General features: G+C 42.4%; 1 protein-coding gene across 2 annotated transcripts; it reads left to right on the top strand.

The window, feature by feature from the left end:
* The first annotated feature begins 1135 nt into the window (after positions 1–1135).
* On the top strand, positions 1136–24013 carry agpat4 (1-acylglycerol-3-phosphate O-acyltransferase 4 (lysophosphatidic acid acyltransferase, delta)). Of its 2 annotated transcripts, XM_084321681.1 has the most exons (10): positions 1146–1276; positions 7766–7876; positions 8596–8777; positions 11831–12000; positions 12137–12298; positions 19309–19462; positions 21209–21311; positions 21490–21565; positions 22601–22799; positions 23661–24013. In XM_084321681.1, the coding sequence occupies exons 2-10, from the start codon at positions 7842–7844 to the stop codon at positions 23747–23749; spliced, it is 1170 nt and encodes a 389-aa protein (XP_084177807.1). In that variant the 5' UTR covers positions 1146–1276; positions 7766–7841; the 3' UTR covers positions 23750–24013. The 2 variants fall into 2 exon arrangements, with proteins under 2 accessions (XP_084177808.1, XP_084177807.1); XM_084321682.1 differs by lacking the exon at positions 7766–7876 and having other exon boundaries at positions 1136–1276.
* The last annotated feature ends 307 nt before the right edge of the window (positions 24014–24320 follow it).

Genomic DNA, 24320 nt, shown 5'->3' with positions numbered 1-24320 from the left:
TAGGATGGCTTAGAGTAGACGACAGAGTACAGCAACTTGCAATGTACCTGGTCTACAAGATACACTACACGACCAAGGTACCCATGTACATGTCAAAATACTTCCCAAAGGTCAGTGAATACCACGATCACAACACCAGAGGGAGCTCCACAAATCATGTTAAACCCAGATTCGGCTCAAACAAGGGACTAAACACGTTTAGCAATTATGCCACATCAATGTGGAACGCCCTACCCAAAGCTGTAAAGGAATGTGAATCACTACCCACCTTCAAAAACACTCTCAAAAAACACCTACGGGAGACTGCAATTCGAAACTGGCCCCTACAAATGTCCTAACCCAGTTGTACAGTAAATGACCAAGTATGGCTTTGTCAGTATTCCAATGTACAGTGTGTGTCCCCCCTACCCAACCTCCAATGTACAGCCCCCCACCCACCCAACCCCACCCCACCTACCCAACCTCCTCCAATGTACAGTTTCTACGTCAAATGTATATACTCCCTTTTCTTGACTCTTTTTGTATCACAAACAGTACTGTATTTGCAAATCTGGTATGTCATAAATGTATAGATGTAGCAGTACTGTCTATCTGTATGTCATATATGTCCTGATGAATTGAAAATGGGGGACCCTGATGTAAACAAGACGAACGTCTTTCTCTGGTCTGCATCCCCTTAACAATTGTGTGTATTGAGCTGTACTGTATTGTACCCATTCTGCAATCTGTTAATAAAGTTTTCAATCAATCAATCAATCAATCAATCAATCAATGGATATGATATAAAATGTTGTTGTCTTTAATCAGAAAAAGTGTCCCCACCACTTTTCAAAACGACGTGACGCAGTTCTCTCTATCTCTCTGATAGGAGCGAGTGGTATGTGTGTTCACAAATACTGAACATAATTATGTGAATTCTCAAAATGGGTGGCAATTCCCCTTTAAGGGTTTCTAATGAGGGAGTATTTCCCAGATGCGCACTTACGATAAATCACCAGTAGAGAGTGCTGTCCACCAAGTAAAGGATGGGGGTGGGCTCTAGAAGGAAACATTGCCCAACCCACACTGGCTCAACCACATCGCCCATCCTCGTGTTCGGGCGTGGCTTTCCTGAGCCATACAGTACAGTAGGTGTTTTTAACTCGTCAAGGGAAGGTGGTTGGGGGTGGAAGAACGTTGAAATCAGAGGCAATCACGAACATGTAGTGTAGAAGAATGGTCTTGTTCTCACAGTTTGCTCGGATTTGAAAGTATCTCAGCCTGGACAGCAAAAGAGGCAAGTAATATTAAATGCTTAGTTCATTCTCTCAAGTTTTAGTTGGATGTATTAAAAGGCGTGTGTATTCTGCGTGTTGTTCTTTTAAGCGACAGTGGGGCGGTGCGAAGGAACCAATGAAAACCCCATAGGCTAGTTCCTTGGTTTGCACAAGGAAACTACAAGATTTGAGTTTGTATTCTGCTACTACTGTCCTCTTCACCCTAACCCCCAGAAACATAACAATAATGGGTTGGAACTAAGCACGAGTCACTATGAATTGAAAACGGGGGACCCTGATGTAAACAAGACTAAAGTCTTTCTCTGGTCTGAATACCCTTAACAATTGTGTGTATTGAGCCGTACTGTATTGTACCCATTCTGCAATCTGTTAAATAAAGTTTTCATTCATTCATTCAGTCAGTCAGTCTGTTTTTTTGCTGCGTGGTAAGGTAAGATTGTCACCCTTCCTTCCCACTTTTACAACAACCAATCTGTCCTCATCAATCAGATTTATTTCGACCCCCCCCCCCCCCACACCACACCACACCAAAAGGGTAACTGCATGTTGAAATTCTGATTCCACAATAGCCACTATGGCCAAAAGTTCCATGACTATATATGCAGGGGCACACCTATAATAAATCCGCTTCCTGGGGTCAGGGTTCAACAGGTCTAACTGCTAACCTACTGGGATTGGGCTACAATATCTTGTAGATTTGGTTGAGTGGTGGCACCTGGCAGGCTCTTGTATATGTAATATGTTTTAACACACCCAACCTTCACCGGTTGACTGCCAAACCATTAATAATAACACCGTCTAGTTGATTAACTGATTTTTTCTTTTATTTCAGTGTCATGCACACAAATAACAGCATCTAGTTGATTGAATCTGTTCTGGAAAATGAATGCCAAATCGTTCACATAAAATAAGGATTTCAACTCGTTAGCCCAAAGATGACCATGTGAAATGTCCCATTTTAAATATACTTTTTGTAAGTCTCCCATCAGACCTACCTTCACATGTCTATTTCAAAGCCGAAGCATTTGACATTTGTAAACGGAAGTAATTCAGTTTGTGGACATTGAATAGCTCTGTGATGCACAGTGGTGCACCTTAAATATCCATGGCAACCCCAATCATCAGAAGCATAATGATCAGACACCGCCCGGACACACACATGAGTCATAGAGTTGTGTAAAAGGTAGGAATCCCAGATGACCACACTGTTTAACTTGTGTTAATCAGTACAGATCACAGTGCTCTGCCCACCGGCTGAGCTAGAACACTGGCTTCTTTACAGGTCATGTGCTCATCATCCAGCAGTGTCGGGCCACGATATGTATATTGGTCCATGTATTGAACCAAAACAACAGACAAATGCATTATTTGTGTTTTATCTTGATTTACCACTAATCTCCATTTCTAGTTTAAGCAGAACAATGGATTTCAACATCTATGCACAGTGATTGACCTATATGGGTTTATCAGTGGCTGATATTTAGAGAGCAAGGGGGCAGATGGCCAATATAGTTTATCTTGCATCTGATAAAAAAAAATACAATTATAAAACTAAACGACGTATTTTCTTTAGATCTGTATACTCTACTTGTGTTAAATCGACAAATATATCGAACAAAATAGATTGGATTGGGATTGAAACAAGGGGGAGCGCTAACATTCTCGGCAGACTCACAAAATGCCAGATATTAGGCTACAGTGAGAGACCCTCCATGATGAGGTCATTATGTGTGTGTTGGGCTACAGTGAGAGACCCTCCCATGATGAGGTCATTGTGTGTGTGTTGGGCTACTACAGTGTGGAGACCCTCCATGATGAGGTCATTATGTGTGTGTTGGGCTACAGTGAGTGACCCTCCCATGATGAGGTCATTGTGTGTGTTAGGCTACAGTGAGTGACCCTCCCATGATGAGGTCATTGTGTGTGTTAGGCTACAGTGAGAGACCCTCCCATGATGAGGTCATTGTGTGTGTTGTTGGGCTACAGTGAGAGACCCTCCCATGATGAGGTCATTGTGTGTGTTGTTGGGCTACAGTGAGAGACCCTCCCATGATGAGGTCATTGTGTGTGTGTTGGGCTACAGTGAGAGACCCTCCCATGATGAGGTCATTATGTGTGTGTTGGGCTACAGTGAGTGACCCTCCCATGATGAGGTCATTGTGTGTGTGTTGGGCTACAGTGAGTGACCCTCCCATGATGAGGTCATTGTGTGTGTTGGGCTACAGTGAGTGACCCTCCCATGATGAGGTCATTGTGTGTGTTGGGCTACAGTGAGAGACCCTCCAATGATGAGGTCATTGTGTGTGTTGGGCTACAGTGAGAGACCCTCCAATGATGAGGTCATTGTGTGTGTTGGGCTACAGTCAGTGTGGAGAGGACACTGCTTGGGTCTCATTTAAATCAGGCAGTTTATCCTCAAAGGATCCATTCAGCTCCGGAGAGAAGGAGATGGACAAGTCCAGTGAAAGGACGGCTTTATGTTTTTAGCAGGGAAAGCAGCTGTTTATGCTGTTACAGCCTGGAATAACACTGGCCTAGCTGTCCAATGCCTGCCTACCCACATACATCTATCCATCCAACCAACCAGAGGTGTGTGTGTCTGTGTCTGTCTGTCGAGAGATATTGTCTGTTTGGTACAGAGCTCAATGCCAGGACATGATTCTTTCTAAACTAAATGTACATTTCTGAAGTATTATGGATGCACCCATAATATATATCACTTTCCACTGCCCATACCAATTCAGAGTCCTAAACCTCAAGTATCAGCCTGTACTCTTTACTGAACAGTATTAGTTTGGGACAAATGGTTTAAAATATAATCCATTCTTCTCCATTGGGAGAAATGTAACGTGATCTTTAGGATCATGGTGTTTTGCTTTGATATATCTCTTGACATGCTGCTGGCCTGCTACACATGACTCTTCTTGCAATCAGATTCTCTAGCATTGAGCCGCAAATCTCTGACGCTGAGATTCTCTGATCTTTTAGCCCGGTATTGGTCTGCTGTCGCTGGGTAGCAATGGACGGCGTTGGTGCCTCCGTACAGAATCTAAATGATTAGCCTACATCCTGGGGTATGATGGATGGCCTAGAGAGGATTAGCTGGTATATCTCTATGGAACCCTCGAGCAAGGCACTGAACCTGTAACTGCGGCACTGCGCACGACACTGGGCCTTGAGTTTCTGTGCCAAATCTGATGAGAAATCACAGTTACGGCGGCTACGTGGCGTAGTGGGCAAGGCGCTCGCCACAAAATCTGGAGACGCTGGGCTTGCCTGTTCGAGCCCAGCTCTCCACATTTGCTTTCAGTTTAGCTGGTCGTCCGTACTAATACACATTGGCCGTATTAGGGGGTGGGAAACTGATGGGTGGGGATCGGGCGTTGTGGACAGCGACTCCTACAGGTCGGTTGGTGTGCCTGCGCAGTAGAATCAGGAAGTGTCGGGGGCAGCGTGAGCCTCCCACGCGTTACTCCTCGCCACTGAGAGATCGAGCTGCGCAGGTGAAAAGATGCGACTGCTGTTACCTCAAGTACCGGAGGGGACTTGCGCTATGTATGGCTTAGTCCACATTGCAGCCGGCTTGTGGGAGGCAAGAAACAGCGTTCGTGACAGGGGAGGGTTGAATTGGATGAGACGAAATTGGGATGGGAGAAAATATAGAAAATGGGAGAAAAAGTGGATAAAAAAGAAAAAAGAGAAATCACAGTTACAATGCGGGTGGGTGGTCTTAAAGAGATGCTTTGACGCACGTTTCTTTTTAAAATATATTATTTTCCTCCACCAGACAAAAGTTTCCCTAAAACGTCAGCATTACTAATTAAAACTATGGGGCATGGCAGGGTGCAAGCTTGCAGCTAATTCTACTCCACAGTTTGGGGAATACAAGCCATTTAGGGAAACTGGATACTCTCTATGTAACTACTCTAGAGTCGGGCAAATTATATAAAACAACCAACTCGAATAGAAATGTAGTATCCTGTTCCTCATACCAGCTGTCCATGCTTTGATTGATTGATTGAAAACTTTATTAACGGATTGCAGAATGGGTACAATACACAGTACAGCTCAATACACACAATTGTTAAGGGGATGCAGACCAGAGAAAGACTTTAGTCTTGTTTACATGATCAGGGTCCCCCATTTTCAATTCATCATTCGTGCTGTTCCTCATACCAGCTGTCCATGCTGGTATTCATTCTGTTCCTCATACCAGCTGTCCATACTGGTATTCATGCTGTTCCTCATACCAGCTGTCCATACTGGTATTCATGGCTTGCTGTTCCTCATACCAGCTGTCCATACTGGTATTCATGGCTTGCTGTTCCTCATACCAGCTGTCCATGCTGGTATTCATGCTGTTCCTCATACCAGCTGTCCATGCTGGTATTCATGCTGTTCCTCATACCAGCTGCGGCTAGTTAGCCTCAAGCTAACTCAATGGGGTCAATCTCCTGTCTGTACAAGCTGACGGAACGTAACTGAAATCTACTCCACAGTGGTGCTCTCCTAGTAGATTTCAGTTACGTTCAGTCGGCTTGTACAGACAAGAGATTGACCCCTTTGCATTAGTTTGTGGCTGACCAGGCAGAGCTGCGGGTGTCCAGTATGAATGAACGGCATGGATTGTGCTGAGAAAGGACTCAGCATGGCCAATAACTAGGGGTGCACTATATAGATTTTTTGATATCGATACCGATAACTTTCTGCTCCTCAAGACCGATACCGATAACCGATATATATATTTATTGTATTATAGTTTTTTTTTTTTATGTATATTCCTGTAGTTTTGACCTAACCAGATTTATCATGACATGAGCGTTACTACTATGAACAAAACAAAGCCAAGAGAACAGGTTTGACTCTTCAAATAAAGTGACTATATTTATTTTTCCAAATAAATATAATTTGAGTCAATCACAAAATTCACAATCCGTCAATGTCATTAACAATGTGTTTCCCTGAACAATGAGTGAACTAAAAACCAACAGGTATTGTGCTTTGTCAGTAGGGATGGGGTTACCGTTCACATTTGAACCGATACGGTACCGGTACCCAACGGTACCTTTTTTCTGTACTTTAGTCTCTAAAAATGTAATCTACCTACCTCAGTTGTGGGAAAAAAAATATCCAAGCTTCAAATAACCACATTTTCAACCGTTTTCGGCTTGCCATTGCCCCGACTGCTTTGTTGTTGAATCAAGTAAAATCCTAAGTAAGCGTATATTGTGCGTGTGAACGTTGACGTGAAAAGAAAAGAGTTACAAAAAAAAAAAAAAAAAAATTTAATTTTTTTTTTTTTTTTATCGGAGCTATCAATACTTTTATTGGGATGACGCGATAATTATCGTGCATCCCTACCAATAACTGTCACAAACACTGAACAGTTACAGTACTTCCACCAGGCAAACAGACTACCGATGGACGGACTCTAAATGATCACACGAGCATACACACACAAAAGCACCTTAACACATTGGACGCCAGACCCGGGATAAGTCGGGTGAACTCGCCATCGCTTGAGCGCCAAACCCGAGAAAAGTCGGGTTTTAATCGTTATTTCTTTTATTGGCTATACCCATTCATAATTCATCCATCCAGCCTGATGTTATCATTGGGAATGGCTCTGAGATCGCACAAACGGCCAATACCGCCGCCTAACGCCTTGTGGCCGACTGGCCGCTATTGCACTCCATTTGAAACTATGTGGTTTGTTTTCGGGGCCGAGCTGCGGCGTGCGGGCGGGGTCTAAATACTCCGGCAAGACAATCGCTTATAGGGATGGCATCGACGAGGGTCCCCGCCCCCCCGTTCATGTTCAATGCTGGATTACGTTGGACACACGATCATGATCAGTATTTGGAATGGCGATCAGATAATTGGATTATTATTTTTGCAGTACATCATAGACAAGGTAAGGACTATATGTTATCAATCTTGCATTGATCCGATAATTGTTTCCCCGCGATCGGAGCGTGTGTCTGCGGTGTGTGTGTGGGCTGTGTCCCGTTGGTGGCGATCGAAGTATAGAAAAACGACCCCCCCCCCCCACCCTTTCTTGCATGCATGATGAAACAATACCGATAATCTAGCATTGATTTCAGATTGATTATTGATCCAGGCGAGAAATGGCACGATTTATAATGAAATGCAGTAAAACGCTGTTTGACGTTGTTTCCCGGGATTACACAGAAACACTCTAAAACTATACTCGTATTCACCACGGTATAAAACGGAAATGTATGGATGAAGAAATTATCTGTTTTTTGCATGTTGACCGGAAGAAACTCACTGACAATCGACTATGTTATTATTAGATCCATAGCTATAATTAGGGATGTCCCGATCACATTTTTTTGCTCCCGATCATGTGATTTTGAGTATCTACCGATATCGATCTTTCCCGATCCGATAATTATTTTATTTTTTTTATTTTTCCTATCCCAATTTCTCACATTACATTCACCCTGAATGTTGACGTTATCCAGGTGAAAAGTTAACTTCATTCAAGCGAGGCATTGCAACCGGAGTAATCTAAAAACTCCGCCTCCAACCTGCTGCTTCATGAGAGCAATGGCGCCATCGTCTGTAAAAATCAGGTGACTGCAAGTTCTGCAACTAGTGGATGTCCCTCATCCTTGACATAAATCATTTGATGTATAATTAAATCAAAGGAAATGCGTTTGTTTTGGCAAAATTCTTCTGCTCTGTGTGACAATAAATAAATGAATGATGCATTTATAAATATGCAATTTAAAGCCAAAACTAAGGCCTCAGTATGAGTTTAAGACGTGACAATCCCGATTTTCTTTTTTTCTTTTTTCGATCCCGATCTTCTGATCGATCGGATTGGGACATCCCTAGCTATAATATTTAATATAGTTTTAAGTTTTAGCACTGCAAACACTGGAATTTATCCCCATTGAACAGAGCGCTGGCACACAACGGCCATACGCCCATAGCGACCTCTGGCGCTGAACACACACTATATTTACACTATAGAATAATAAAATTGTCTTTCTGTTTTTTACCTTGTATTGTATAGTTTGTTTGTATAGATTGTTGACTACGGTTGAGGAGCCAGGAAAAACGGGGCATCTCACGTTTTTTTCTGACTGTATGTACATGTGCCATTAAAATAATCTGAATCTAATGTGAGTTTTACTTGCCACCAGCAACCACTTTGAAAGAGATTGTCACGTTTTTTCAAATGGTGAATCATCATCATCATAATCAAACCTTTTATTTATGTGCTCGATATCTGACAAACTCCATTCCACAGAGTGAATTGAAAAAATTATTTTCTGTGTCCCAACAGAGACATGGGCCTCCTGCAGCGGCTGAAAGGCCAGTTCCTGTGTCACCTGCTCATATGCTACGTCTTCCTGTTCAGCGGCCTCATGGTGAACCTGCTACAGTTCTGCACGCTGCCTCTGTGGATGTTCAGCAAGCAGCTGGCGCGCAGGATCAACTGCCTGCTGGCCTACTGCATCTCCAGCCGTGAGTATCCTCCCGCCCACCGATTGGCTGACGCTGTGACCACCTGTTGTTGGGTCTGGTCTTCCTCCCAGGATGGAGGTGGTATTGATTGATTGATTGATTGAACATTTTATGAACAGATTGCAGAATGGGTACAATACAGTACGGCTCAATACACACAATTGTTAAGGGGATGCAGACCAGAGAAAGACCTTTGTCTTGTTTACATCAGGGTCCCCCATTTTCAATTCATCATAACATATATGACATACACGACATGCATACAGTCAGGGTACAAAATAGTTACACGCCCAGCGCCACTGGCTTGTAGATTTATTCTTTGGCGATTAGAATTTAAGGTCTGCCCGCCACCTGGCGGCTAACAAAATACACTGCATCTACCGCTTCTCCTCCGCTTCAATCCACTCCCTCCAGGCCGCTCACAGTGGTTTAACACTGATGTAATATACATGTAGTACAATGCCAAAGCAACAGATGGCGATGTGAAGGCCATTTTCAACCAATGAGAAGGGTGAACCTGTGATATCCTGTTCAGGCTTTGTCACTCACATCCTGTTTTGACGCCATTGTTGTCGTTAGCTTACATGCTAACGTTAATGGCAGCGACCATAGCATTGTGGCTAGGCTAGCTATCATCGCTTAATAGAGCTAGTGAATGGATAAACAACGTTATTTAACATTGGAGAATGGGTACAATTACAATGCGGCTCAATACAAACAATTGTTAAGGGGCCCAGGGGGTGTAGACTGTTGTAGTTTGAGCTAATTTACACCATGCTCCAAAAAAAAAAAAATCTGCCGAGCGATGTGACGCGGGGAGCGCTCGATTCAAGGTGATCGGTGAGCGAGCGGAGAGCGACTTGGGGGCGGGGTCAACATGAGCGATTAGCGGAGCAATTAGTTTCCTTATATCGCTTCCTCCAGGGTTCCAACTTGTGTTGACAAAATGCAACCCTGTTCAGCTACGGGGAATCAGCGCTCTCTCTCTAGACTAGAAAGGTTCACTCAGTAGAGCACAGATGTCCGCCAGGGCGGCAGCCACACATAATAATAATAATAATAATAGATTGGATTTGTAATGCACTTTTTGTTCACTGGGATCCCAAAGTGCTACACTACATGGTTAAAACACTTCTATGTTTCAATACATTATTTGCATTTAAAACTATTAACACTGACTCATTCCTTCAGTCCACTCAAAATTATGCTAATATTCCTTATGTTGTTTATGATATTAATTGAAAATAGCATATGAGAGTATTATATGTAATAATAACACATGGCGATATACTAAAAAGCTATTTATAATTTTTGGCTAGTAAAAAATCTGCCCGGCTGGTACTTTTAAAAATCTACTAGCCAAATGGCTGGTAAGTCAAAAAGTTAAGTTTGTTCCCTGCTTATACAGTACTGTTACATTTATGACATACAAGTATACAGTACTGTTTAACAGAGATCCTAAAAGAAAATATATACATTCGAGGGGGAAGAAACTGTACATTAGGAGGGGGGTGGGTGGGTGGGTGTGTGTTTGGACATTTACGGGGGCCAGTTTAGAATTGCAGCCTCCCGTAGGTGCTCTTTGAGGGCGGTTTTGAAGGTGGGTAGGGAATCTCATTCCTTTACAGCTGTGGGTAGGGCGTTCCACATTGTTGTGGTATAATTGCGAAACATGTTTAGTCCCTTGTTTGAGCCGAATCTGGGTTGAACATGATTTGTGGAGCTCCCTCTGGTGTTGTGGTCGTGGAATTCACTGACCTTTGGGAAGTATTATGACATGTACATGGGTACCTTAGTGGTGTAGTGTATCTTGTAGACCAGGCCCATTGCAAGCTGCTGTACTCTGTTGTCTACTCTAAGCCATCCTAGGATGTCAAAATGGGCAGGGGTGAGGTGGGTTCTAGGAGTAAGGTCAAGCAGTAGTCGGACCAGTTTGTTTTGTGATGTTTGTAGTCTTGTTTTTAGTGCCTTTGAGGTGCTTTGGTACCATGAGGTGCAAGCATAGTCGTAGTACCCTTGAATGAGTGCTCCTGTTAGTCTTCAGGGTATTCTTGCTTACCAGAGAGGAGATCCGGTACAAGAATCTTGTTCGTTGGTTGACTTTTTTGATTACATTGGTTGCCATTTTGTCACAGGAAATATTTGCCTCTAAGATGGAGCCCAGGTATGTAATTTCATCTTTCCTTGTGACAATATTGTCACCCACTGTAACAGAGAAGCCGTTGGCCTTGCTGAGTTTGTTATTTGATCCAAAGAGAATGGACTCTGTTTTACCCAGGTGTAATGATAGTTTGTTATCAGCGAGCCAGGTGCAGATTCTGCCGAGTTCAGAGCTGATGACATGTAATTTGCATATATTAGGAACAGTAACAGTCCTAGTATGCTTCCTTGTGGAACACCGCAGCTCACTGGGAGGGGGGGGGGGGGATAGGGTACCGTTTACCTCCACCATCTGTTCTCTCCCCTCCAGGTAGGATTGCATCCAGCTCACTGATGAACTATCAAAACCAATTGCTTTTAGCTTGCCAGCCACAATATCGGGACAGAAGCACCACAAAATAAATTAACCACACAACACTTGACATGTTGCATGTCCTTTTCTTCTGCTATTGTGTATCTTACCTAATTACAGCAGCCTGCCATTATCATTAAATAACCCAAAAAAAACTTGGAAATTCCTGTGAACCAAGTCATAGTACTGTATTCTTATGACATGTCTTACCAACCAATATGGCACAATGCCACGTGGCTTACTGGCCACGGTTGTCATTGAATAATTATCACAGGCTAGTTGATTACACTTACTTGTTTGCAGAGCAAGATGTCTGCAATGGAGTACTATGAATAGTTGTTCTATTTTTAAAGGGGATCCCAGTTCTTCCTGCGCCCCAGGATTCAGTCAATATTTGAGAACACTCACCACTCTCTCCTGAAGTTAGAAATCAAAGGGAGAACCCTCAAATTTGTCATGAGGTTTATCTTCTAGAATTGCTACCAGGTCTGAACCAGAATTCAACCATTTACATCCTTGTGTGTACGTTTGTCCTTCTCAGAGACAGTGGCTGTCCTTGAGTGGTGGTCTGGCACCGAGTGCACACTCTACACAGACCCGACGTGTCACACGCTGTTGGGGAAAGAGAACGCTATTGTCATTCTCAACCACAGATATGAGATTGACTTTATGTGCGGCTGGGCCTTCTGCGAGAGATTCGGTGTTCTTGGGGTAAGATGAAACCACGAGTCGTGGTATGATTTTGGGATGAATGTGTGTGTGTGTGTGTGTGTGTGTGTGTGTATATTTTTCTTAATGTCAACCATGACTCCCTTTTTAGCAAGCATGTCATTTCAACTTTTTCCAGAGTTCCAAGGTGATGGCTAAGAAAGAGCTAGCATACATGCCTGTGATTGGCTGGATGTGGTACTTCCTGGAGATTGTCTTCTGTAAGAGGAAGTGGGAGGAGGACAAGAAGACGGTTGCTAAGAGTCTTCAGAACTTGCGGGATTACCCAGTGAACTATTGGGTAAGACTTAAAACAGCCGTCACTATCATATTAAAGTCATTGTGGTTGATAATGATATCGGAACTGTCTGGTGGCCTTCAGGGGAACACCACCCAAATGAAGAATTCCGATTTATTTCCATGGCCTAGGAAAGTTTGGTCAGTATTTGTGAACATGAGCCACTAATAATAATAATACATTTAATTTATAAAGCGCTTTTCAAGAACCCAAAGACGCTGAAATACTCTCTCCTAAAGCCAGAAACCAGAGAATCAATACCCAAACGTTTGATGTCTGGAGCTGCTCTGTTGACGATGAATGGGAGACTGATTTTGTGGACCCACCACAGAAAACATGTTTTCTTTTTTTGTATGTAAATGAGCTTCATTCTATTGTAGTGTTCTCAACAGAAAATACACATGTATAATCAGCACCCTGGGTGCTCTGGGTCATCCTTACCATCTTTAAAACGATAAAAAGATCAGTGCATCCCAGTGTCCACTAGGATGAGTGCTGGATCACAAAATACCTTGCAGAGTTGGAACAGAGATATCTACACACCACACGGCTCCCGTTTCTAAAGGACTTTTGTTTTCTGCCGTTGTGAGGTTTCGAGCAAAGGCTTTTTTCTCAGGGGTGGCTGGGTAGTGTAGAGGTCGAAACGCTCGCCTACCACCGCAGAGACCCGGGTTCAGTTCCCGACAGTGGTACCTCCGGCTTGGTCAGTCGTCCCTACGAACACAATTGGCTGGTTTTCACGGGTGGGAAGCCGGTGGGGTATGAGTCCTGGTCGTTGCAGTAGTGACTCCTACAGGCCTGTTTATCTTTTTTTTTTTTTAACAATTGTTTTTGTAACAAGCGGGTAGATGGGTGTAAGCAGGGCCGCCTGGGAGAAATGCGAGGCCCTGTGTGAGATTTAAACGCGAGGCCCCCCCCCCCCTAAAAGGTTAAAAAAATATATATATATAATTTTTTTTTTTTTTTTTTTTCATACAGTCAACATATTCTTAAATAATAGCGCTGCCCGAGGCTGGGCATGATACAGTCAACATATAGCGAGAGAGAGCTCCCGTTCTACAGTCAATATACAGTGTTATCGCTGCACAGACCCGGCAATGCCCCTGACCCTCCACCAGAGCAGAGGAGAGAGAGAGAGAGAGAGAGAGAGAGAGAGAGAGAGAGAGAGAGAGAGAGAGAGATGCTATTTGGCCCTAAACAGAGAGTACACAGTGGCAGAATACCTGAGCACTGTGACTGACCCACTACTAAGAAGATCCTTGACTAGGTACAGACTCAGCGAGCACAGCCTAGCCATCGAGAAAGGCCGCCATAGGCAGACCTGGCTCCCAAGCGAAGACAGACCCACTGCACACAAGATGAGGTGGAAACCAAGCTCCACTTCTTAACAACCTGCCCACTATACCAAGACATACTTCCCACAAATTGCAAACACCCAAAGAGACTTTGAAAACATCGACAATAACTCAAAACTCCCATACCTACTGAGAGAAATACAAGAATGTGAAATAAAGCCCATTTGAATTGAAGAGAGAGATAGATAGAGCATGTCTGTGTGTGTTAGAAAGAGAGAGAGCATGTCTGTTTGTGTGTGTGTTAGAGAGAGAGCATGTATATGTGTGTTAGAAAGAGAGAGAAATATAGAGAGAGAGCATGTCATTTTGTGTGTTAGAGAGAGATATAGAGCATGTCTGTGTGTGTTAGAAAGAGAGAGAGAGAGCATGTGTGTTTGTGTGTTAGAGAGAGAGAGCATGTCTGTGTGTGTGTGTTGGAGAGAGAGCATGTATGAGAGAGATAAGCAAAGATGAGCCCCTAAAGGATATTCAACTTTTAATGGAAGAACAAAACGGAAGGAAAAGATAACTTCACAAAGGCAACATGAATATACATAGATCCAAAAGGACAAAGATCAACACTTAAATCCAAAGAGAAGAGGGTCTATACCAGAGAAAACAAAGTAGCAAGGAGCCAATGGCCGACATCAGCTAAATAGGCTAACTGCAAATAGAGTAGCCAGGTACTGACACCAGGCCACACACCGTTAGCTACTACAACAGCTAGCCGGCCCGTTTGGCTCCCGAGAGAGCGGGAGAGATATATCCACAGCGGGAATAGAATAGAGTGCATTCAAAACTCACCAAACGTCCAAGAGGATGGAGACAACCGCGTGGAGTTGACTAAGTTAATCTGCCGAATGACTGTCCTCTTCATCTTGGCATAACAATGCTGCACGCGCTCTCTCTAGGTTAGCTAACGCTAGTTAGCCTTTAGCTAAGCTAGCTACTAGCCGACATCATCATGGCTATCCCGACTGAACCACACGTTAGCACTCGATATTATAACGTAGCTAAAGCTAACTGGCTGTCCCTGCCTTTAGCTAAGCCGACATGGCTAGCCTGACTGAACTGTCTAACATGCAACAACTTTCATCTTCAGTCCATCTGCCGAATGACCGTCCTCTTCGTTTTGGCTGGCATAACTAAGCATAACCTCCAAAGCTGCACGCGCGAAATAGTCAAACGTAGCTGACGCACGCCGGCGTACACATGATGTAACCCCTCCCTTCGTTGAAACCAATAGTATGTCTGCTGCAGAGCTCCAATAGTGAGTATGTCTGCTGCAGAGCCGCAGAGCCAGGAACATTCTACAAACGTGTCTAATGTGAAATATATAAGCATATCAGCAAAACTAGATTTTAGGTCTGTGATGAAAAAGGGCCTCGCGGAAAGGGGGGCCTCGCAAAAAAAAATACAAATAAAAGGCCCCCCTTCCCGCGAGGCCCTGTGCGACCGCACTGCTCGCACACCCCCTGAGGCGGCCCTGGGTGTAAGCGTATACTTATATACACATGGTATTCGTATGCATAATACATGTAATTGTAAATGGTGAATGGCACATTTTAGAATGGAATGTGTGTATATACACAAACGTCTGATTACATATTATATAGCTGTACAGTATACATGGATGTATCTACATGGGTATACACACCGTAAATAATTAACTTATACACATAATCTGCATATATAAACGTAGGTATACATAAACGCATACATAATCTACAAATACAGAATGTTTATGTGTATTTGTATATTTATGTTTAACTCATTGGACGCCAGTCACGAGTATAGTCTGGTTAACTCGCCGACGCTTGAGCGCCAATCACGAGTATAGTCGGGTTTTAATTGTTATTTCTTTTATTGGCGATATCCATTCATTTATCCATCCAACCTGATGTTATCGTTGGGAATGGGTCTGAGCTCGCAAAAGGGCAAATACGCCGCCTATCGTCTCCCGGATGGTATTGCACATCATTGGATTGGATTGGCTGGGACTGTGCATCAAAGAAAAAAGTCCGGTCCAGGTTTTCCTTCTCGGGCATGCAGTATCGTTGTACCACGTTGACTGGGGGGACTGGGAGCAGCGTGGATTATGTGTTTTGGATATATAACGTTGGATCAATAAACGCGATCAATATTTGGAATGGCGATCAGGAATTGGATTAATCTTTTTGCAGGATATCCGATGTGAGGTAAGGACTCTATGTTACCAAACTTGGGTTAATCGGATGTTTTTTTCACAGCGATCACAATGTGTGTGTGTGTGTGTGCGTGCTGTTGGCGCCGACCGATGCACGGATAAGCGATTTTTCAGCCCGCTTCTGTATCGTGCATGAGGACATATATACTATCGATAATCTAGCATTTATTTGAAAACTTCATAAATCAGCCAAAAAATTATGTGTTTTGTGTATTCCACTAAAGGGCTATTATCGCGTCTTTCTCTGGAATTACTAGAAATCACCAAAACTATACTCTTTTTCAAAACGGTATAAAACGGAACTGTACCGATGAAAAAACAATCTGTTTCGTAGATGTTGACTGCAAGCAACTCATTGATAAGCGACGGGCGTATTAGACACATAGCCATAATTTAAGATATATTTTAAGCACTCTCAAATATCCCCGTCCTCCCATTGATTAAAGCGCTGGCCATCTAGACCTAATTCAGCCATATAGCTCCTGCGCTGAATGAGTTAAGGGCATCAAAACTGACTTGGTCCAGTTAATTCTATAACCAGAATTATGTTCCAAATTTTGCATAAAGGCCCAGGACATGAGGAATGTATTCACCATAATTGGGACAAATGCAACCAAATGCCTCAGCATAGAGAGATATGTTGTGTATGGTACCCTTAATTGAAATAGGATGTATTGGTGTTGACTAATGGCCTGTGCCAAGGTTTGAGCGAAAGGCCAACCTTGTCTAGTCAAACTCAAACTCGGGAGCACACTGATGGCTAGTTTGAACACGTGCAGTGGGGACCGCTGTAAAGAGTGTACTGTGAACCATTCTAATAAAGGAGGGACTGAAACTAAAACGTTATAAGACTCTACAAATAGCTAGGGGTGGGACGATACATCGATCCAGATCGATACATCGATGTAATTATCAACAATCGAATCGGATCGATGCGATGTAATAAGATCGATTCATATCGATACTCTTATTTTGAAAATCCTGTGGCGAGTCTCATATCCGCCCAAGAACAACAGCAGTAGCTCCGTGTGTGTAGATGTTACATCATAGCATTCTCCCTTTCTGTGTGTGTGTGTGTGTGCGCGAGTCTTTGGAAAGACCAGATGAGGTCAGAGGAGTTTGATGTTTAAATGTTATTTAAACATAAACAATATAATACATAATAAATGTAGGCCTATACATGATCATGCAACATCAACAAATTGTTGTAGGAACGGTTTGGGAGAGGGAGGTTGTGAGTTTTGAGTTCCAAAAAATGTAGCTTAAAGTTTAAAGCTCAATATATAAAAACGTGGCACTTTACAGTGAACAGGAGGTCTATTTGTATTAAAAACAATAGATTGATTTTCCTTTAAATGTCTGGAAGAGCTCAAAAATACAAATGTCAAATGATATTTTCATTACCTTTTTTTTGTTGATCTAAATGTTACTGATTGTGTTAAATGGGCATATGATATCATCTCATATCGATCGCAGGCACCTGAATCTAATCGTATCGTATTGTATCGTGAGAGACTTTGTGATATCGGCAAATATCGTATCGTTGTCCAAAGAATCGATATCATATCGTATCATGATGAAACTGGTGATTCCCACCCCTACAAATAGCCCCGCTCCACACGGTCAAAAAGCCTTTTCCACGTCCAAAGAAAGGACCGCACAAGGTTGCAGCTGAGAAGGGGGCACATTCTATAACATGTAGAAGACTATATTATTATCCAAGGCTAGACTGCCCTTAATGAAACCGGCTGGATCAGGATGTACTAAATTGTACTGTTCAAAATTGATAGAGGCCTATAACATTCCATAGGGTCTTTATCCTTCTTTAGTAGTGAGTAGATTGTAGATTTCTGATCTCTATGGAATGTTCCAATTTCCAGCGAGTAATCCAGGGAATGTACAGTAGAATGTACATCACACAAAGCAACAGGTAACCCGGGAGATTTAGATTTTAGTTCATGCGATGTGATGGGTGACTCAAGTTTGTTTGATGGCTCTTCAGATGATCTTGGCAAGTTCAAGGACAACACTTTAGCATTAACTGTTTGGATTTCTGAAGAATATAATTTGGAATAAAATGTGGTAAAGTTTTTTATTAATTTGAGAAGGAAGAGCACCCATTGCCAGTCATTCTTTATGGCATCAATGGAATTCTTCTGATTGTTTGGACAGAAGCATCTGAAGAAAGACTAAACTGGAGACATATTTTTTAAAAGATGATGTAATGAAAATGTAGCCAATTCGTGAAAATGAATGATGGTGAGGGGAATTAAAGTCCTTAATAGTTGTGTTTCTTAGATGCCAGGCATCGATAATGTTTAAATCATTCATGAAGGAAAGTATGAGGAGGCTGTTGGTATTAGTTGAGTCAATAATTGGTCCACCTAATAAGTTAAAGTCACCTGCCAAATCAAGAACTATATCTGGGAAGTCGAGCAGTTTAGTCTTCACTTCATCAAAGAAAGCTTGGTCAAAAACATTAGGAGCATAAATGGGCCAAGCAAAATCTTCCCGTCCCGTCTCCAGTAGAGACTCCAATCTTAGCATTAAGTTTCATTTTAATTATTGGAACTCCTTTTGATTTGTTTGATGCACAAGAGTATGAAATTACTTTATAGAATTTGTTGTTAAATCTCTTCATGTCCATCTCTTAAGTGTGTATAATAAAAAAAAAGCTAGATCAACATTCTTTGTTTAGACGGAGTTTAGACCTTGCACATTGACTATAGGTTGTAGCTGCTCATGTATTAAGGGGAACATAATATATTAGATGAGCATGTGGAACAAGAGTATAATAAGTCATAAAAATACATGAAATAATAGGTTAAAAGGGTAAGAAAAATTTATAAACGTATGTACAAATATATATATATATATATATATATATATATATATATATATATATAGAAGAAAACATAAAAGCCAGAATTCCAGAGGCCAATTAAAGAGGACCTCTGAATGGTAGCTGGCAGAAGAAAATGTAATAGCTGTCTCGTGGTTACTCACTGCTAAAACATAATAATAAAATAAAACGTTCACACTACTAACTGAGTAGGATTATTATTGCAAATAAAGAGATCAAACTGAATAACATTTAAATAGCATAATTATAATAAAAGAGAACAAAATAGAAAGCATGTACATAATATACATACCAATACCCCCCCCCCCCCCCCACACACACACTTCTTGGGGGACTAGCTAAACTGTGGAATTCTTGGTACGAATAATAAACGCATGTTTTTTTAGCCTTCCCTCATAATGTTGTTTTATTAGCTTGATCTTGCACTCAAAATTACATTTCCACTGTAACTAGATATACCATCTAAAAGGATTCCAATGAGATACTGGTTCAGCCTCAAGTTCGTGGTCGCTTTAAATGTGGTGAGGTGGCTGACATGTGGCCCCATGCTTTGTAAGTATTTTGAAACATAATACTTATTTAATGATATTTTTGCCTTCTCTGGGTCCAGTTCTTGCTTTTCTGTGAGGGAACACGCTTCACACCAGAGAAGCACGAGATCAGCATGCGGGTGGCCGAGAGCAAAGGCTTGCCCAAACTGAAGCATCACCTACTGCCCAGGACCAAAGGCTTCTGGGTCACCATACAAAACCTCAGAGGAACAGGTGAGAACACACCCTCTTATTAATTATTATTAAATTAAATATGGCATTAGTTAAAACGGATACCTTCAGTTTGAACCTGTATTTCTTCACATTATGGATTAAAATGGTTTGTACTCTCAGTCCCATTGTAAACAAAGTAGGGATGTGAACAACAGACAGCCTGAGACCATTTATTTTTCACGATTCTCCTGTAGACCTATTGGCTTAGAAAGTACACTGTTGCTTAATTCACCACAAAATGTATTAATGTAAGGTTATTTTCCCAGATGGGCCTATTTAGTTTCCCATATCGGATATGGATTAGCTTTTTCCACACTTAATCGCTGCCATTTCGCTTTAGTTTCTAGTTTGTGAAGTCCAATATCGGCCAGGCGCTAGTTTCTACGTTTGTGAAGTCCAATATCGGCCAGGCGCTAGTTTCTACGTTTGTGAAGTCTAATATCGGCCAGGCTCTAGTTTCTACGTTTGTGAAGTCTAATATCGGCCAGGCTCTAGTTTCTACGTTTGTGAAGTCTAATATCGGCCAGGCGCTAGTTTCTACGTTTGTCCTATTCAGCTACCTGAAAAATTACTTGGATGTTGCCATTCCTCACTGAAACCCTGATTTTAATAACCAACTATTTTGAATGAAAGCATTGTTTTTTATTAAATTCAACTACCGGTACAGGAAGCCTTCCCTCCAGATTGTGACAAGTATCGGTTAAAGAAGAAAATAACATACCGTACTTTTCGGACTATAAGCCGCACCTTTTTTCCCCATTTTTTGACCCTGCGGCTTATATGTGACTCGACGTGACCAAACCCGAAAATGTAAAAATCTAAATATTGCTTTTTTGACTGCATTGAAATGTTATTTATCTGTTCCCTTACTTGCTAAACTTAATACAACTTGTAAATGAGTTAATTCTTGTTATTTGTCCGACAGTATTGTGTCCCAATGCTAATTACATATGGTAATTAAACATTAAAACACCTGCGGCTTATAGTCCAGTGCGGCTTATATATGTACACATCATTCAATTTAGCTGCTGCGGCTTATAGTCAGGTGCGGCTTATAGTGCGAAAAGTACGGTATTATAAAAATATATATATTTCCTTTAATATTAAAGTCTGTGAACTAGATGCCTGTGAGAAAGAGATGGCTGTCACCATGCAGTGCCTCATTGGCATTTGTTAATCAAAGACTGTTCACGTTAGCCTCATGATGACTGCCTTTGTCCTGTGTGTAGTTCACCTTAGCCTCACGGTGACTGCCTTTGTCCTGTGTGTAGTTCACCTTAGCCTCATGATGACTGCCTTTGTCCTGTGTGTAGTTCACCTTAGCCTCATGATGACTGCCTTTGTCCTGTGTGTGTAGTTGTACGGTTCACCTTAGCCTCATGGTGACTGCCTTTGTCCTGTGTGTGTAGTTGTATGGTTCACCTTAGCCTCATGATGACTGCCTTTGTCCTGTGTGTGTAGTTCACCTTAGCCTCATGATGACTGCCTTTGTCCTGTGTGTGTAGTTGTACGGTTCACGTTAGCCTCATGGTGACTGCCTTTGTCCTGTGTGTGTAGTTCACCTTAGCCTCATGATGACTGCCTTTGTCCTGTGTGTGTAGTTGTATGGTTCACCTTAGCCTCATGATGACTGCCTTTGTCCTGTGTGTGTAGTTCACCTTAGCCTCATGAGACTGCCTTTGTCCTGTGTGTAGTTGTACGGTTCACGTTAGCCTCATGGTGACTGCCTTTGTCCTGTGTGTGTAGTTGCGGCAGTGTATGACTCCACACTGAACTTCAGGAACAACGAAGTCCCAACCTTGAAGGGAGTTCTCAACGGGAAAAAGTATCATGCCGATTTGTATGTAAGGTACTGAAATTAAGTATTCAATTCTTTGTTTTAAAAGAGAAAGAAATCCTTAATTATATGACCCCCCCACCCCCGTCTCTAGGCTGTGTAAGCATAAATCGACTAACATAATCGGAAATCTTTTATTAATATTCTGTAATTATGTAATATAATATCTGACCTCTCCTTCTGCTTGCAGGAGGATCCCTCTTGAGTCGATCCCAGAGGATGAGGCAGAATGCGCTGCCTGGCTGCACAAGCTCTACCAGGAGAAGGTCAGAGGGCTTTCCTTATCCCACATTCACATTTCTATGGACAGGTTTTTTGTGCACCTCTGCCATTGTGTTCTATGGGGCGACAGTGGCTCAGGAGGTATAGCAGCCGTCTGGTAATCCAGAGGTTCCCGGTTCGATTCCCGCATCTCCCGGGCAGCGTGTCGAAACGCTTGTTTGAGATTACTTTCGGCTTGCACAGTATATACCTGTAGTGGAATACACTGTATTAATATACCATCTTGTTGCACGCTCGCCAATCTCAAACGAGCCTGAAGTGTACTTGAGCAAGACACTTAACCCCTAATTGCTCCTGATTAGCAGGTTGGCACCTTGCATGGTTGCTTCCGCCGTCTGTGCGTGAGTGAATGGGTAGAATGTGAGGGTTTACAAGGTCTGCCTGAATTTGTCAGAAGACTAGGGATGCACCGATCCGATATTGGTATCAGTATCGGCCGCCGATATCACTAAAATAGCTGGATCGGGTATTGGAAAAAAGAAGAAAAAATCGGATTTTTTATTTAATTTTATATTATAATAAGAAATAACAATTCAGTACATTTATATCTATGTTAATTTGTTACATTTAGTTTCACTAAGTTAGGAAAGTAATGTATTAAGTCAAGCCTGATGTTGCCTTGCACAAAAGAATGATCCCAGTCTCTTCCACACAGTGACAGTGAGGCATACAGTTTATTAATTGAATTAATGTTTATTTTGTCTTTGTTTACAACAAATCAAAACACACTTGTGATCCTTTTACAATTCTTAAAAACAAAATATGTTTTAATATATATATATTTTTTTTAACAATGGGTATCGGCCGATACCCAAACCCAGGTATTGGGACTGAAAAAGTCAGATCGGTGCATCCCTACAGGAGTCTTCGGTCATTGTTATTTTCAATGGCATTAGATATTTGCTGCCACCAACTTTTTGTCAAGGAGGCTGAAATAAGGCGCAACAACCTGGCTAAACGGTTTCTAACTAGGGCTCTGGCGTCATCTTCCGTTTTTTAATTTGTGTATGTATCCACAGGACGGCTTCCAGGAGAATTACTCCCAGACGGGGCGCTTCCCCGGCCCGGTGAACAGTCCACCGCGTCGACCATGGACCTTGATCAACTGGCTGTTCTGGTCCTGCCTGCTCCTGTACACTCTGGGTCTGCTGCTGGTGCGTCAGATCAGCTCTGGCTCGGTCGTCACCAACCTGGTCACTCTGGTCGTCTGCTTTGCAGGTGGGTTTCATGTATTCATCTCCACCCTGAACGTAACCTAATGCCCAGTCCTAATTACCTCAGTGTCCAATAACCACTTCCTGTTTGTCAACATTCCGTAAAGTAGCAGCTTTGACCTCGAAAGTTCCCTTCGAGGTCAGGACAAAGTAATGAGTTTTGTCCTGGGAGCATGTCCTTGTTACAACTTACTAAGTACATAGATTACACTATTCATCTATTTGAGTAGTTGCATTTCTTTAACCCTTTCACTGCCACACTACAGGTTAACCCTTTACTATCACACCACCGACGGAACCGTCGGTGGTGTGATAGTAAAGGGTTAACCTTCTGTAGTGTGGCAGTGAAAGGGTTAACCTGCTGCTGTGGGGCAGTGAAAGGGTTAACCTCCTGTGTATTGTCACAGTGAAAGGGTTAACCATTTGGTAGTGCGGCGGTGAAAGGGTTAAGCATCAATACAGCATGGGCTCATGAAGGGCATAGTGTGGCTGTTTCCACATTAAATATACATCGGTACATTAGTCAAAATGCCATACCTTATTTGGATCCGTCTGTACACAATGTACATAGTAATGCTGTATTCAATTACTATCAAAAAGCAACTTAGGGGTAGACGACACACCTGTCGATAGAATTTCCCTGTTGATTTTTGTCTAGTTAGAAAAAATAATTGTAGTTCTTGAAGTAATGAGGTTGGGGTTAAAATTGATCATGGAATTAATTTGGGGTATTCCTTTGTTTTACTTTCAGACCATGTCAGGAAAGTGAAAGTGGTGACTGTTCTGTGGCTCAACACCTTTTGATCTCAATCTTGTTTTCTCCGACTGTACCTTTATTGACAACATTGTTTCTAAATCTCTTCAGTTTCAATGAGCATTCGCTGGATGGTTGGCCAGACTGAGGCTGACCGGGGCTCCAGCTATGGGAATAATAAGACTTCCAGGAACAACTGAAAAAAGAATCTGCTCCCAATAACTGCAGCAGCAACCGGCAAGTTCCACCATCTGTGATGGCAGAGAACTGGTCCTGGAACAGTAGCGGCTTCAGAGGACTGTTGGAAAATCAAATGGAGGCGGGTGTGACCTAAGTTGTCTAAAATTGCAGGTTGGGTGCAGCGCTTCCAAGAAACAATGCTTTTTTTTTTTTGGTACTAGTCTCTTGCAGACGCCAACGTTTTTTTTCTTTGTTCAAATGTAACTACTGTACATTTCACCAAATTGATAAACAAATACACTTTCCACTTGTATTAAAAAAGAGATTTGTTTTTATTAATATCATTTGTACATAGCAACACTAAGAGCAGCAGAGGACCAGAAGTCGGTGGTGGTGCGTCAGTGTGTCTGTACAGTATATGGTTGTGTGTGTTCAGCAGCAGGGAGGGAGGGAGAGTAGATCTCTAGGTTTCCCTCCAGGGGGATCATTATGCTCCAGTGACATGGGGGCAGCTCTTCATTAGCATGCCAGCGCCTGGACTTGGGGACGTCGCTCCTAAATGTTCTAAACATTGATTCCTCGGCAAGGCAA

Source organism: Notolepis coatsorum, assembly GCF_963971535.1.
Source record: "Notolepis coatsorum genome assembly, chromosome: 9".
Taxonomy (NCBI): Eukaryota; Metazoa; Chordata; class Actinopteri; order Aulopiformes; family Paralepididae; genus Notolepis; species Notolepis coatsorum.
The sequence above is the reverse complement of the archived record's forward strand: the minus strand, read 5'-3'. Positions and strand labels throughout refer to the sequence as shown.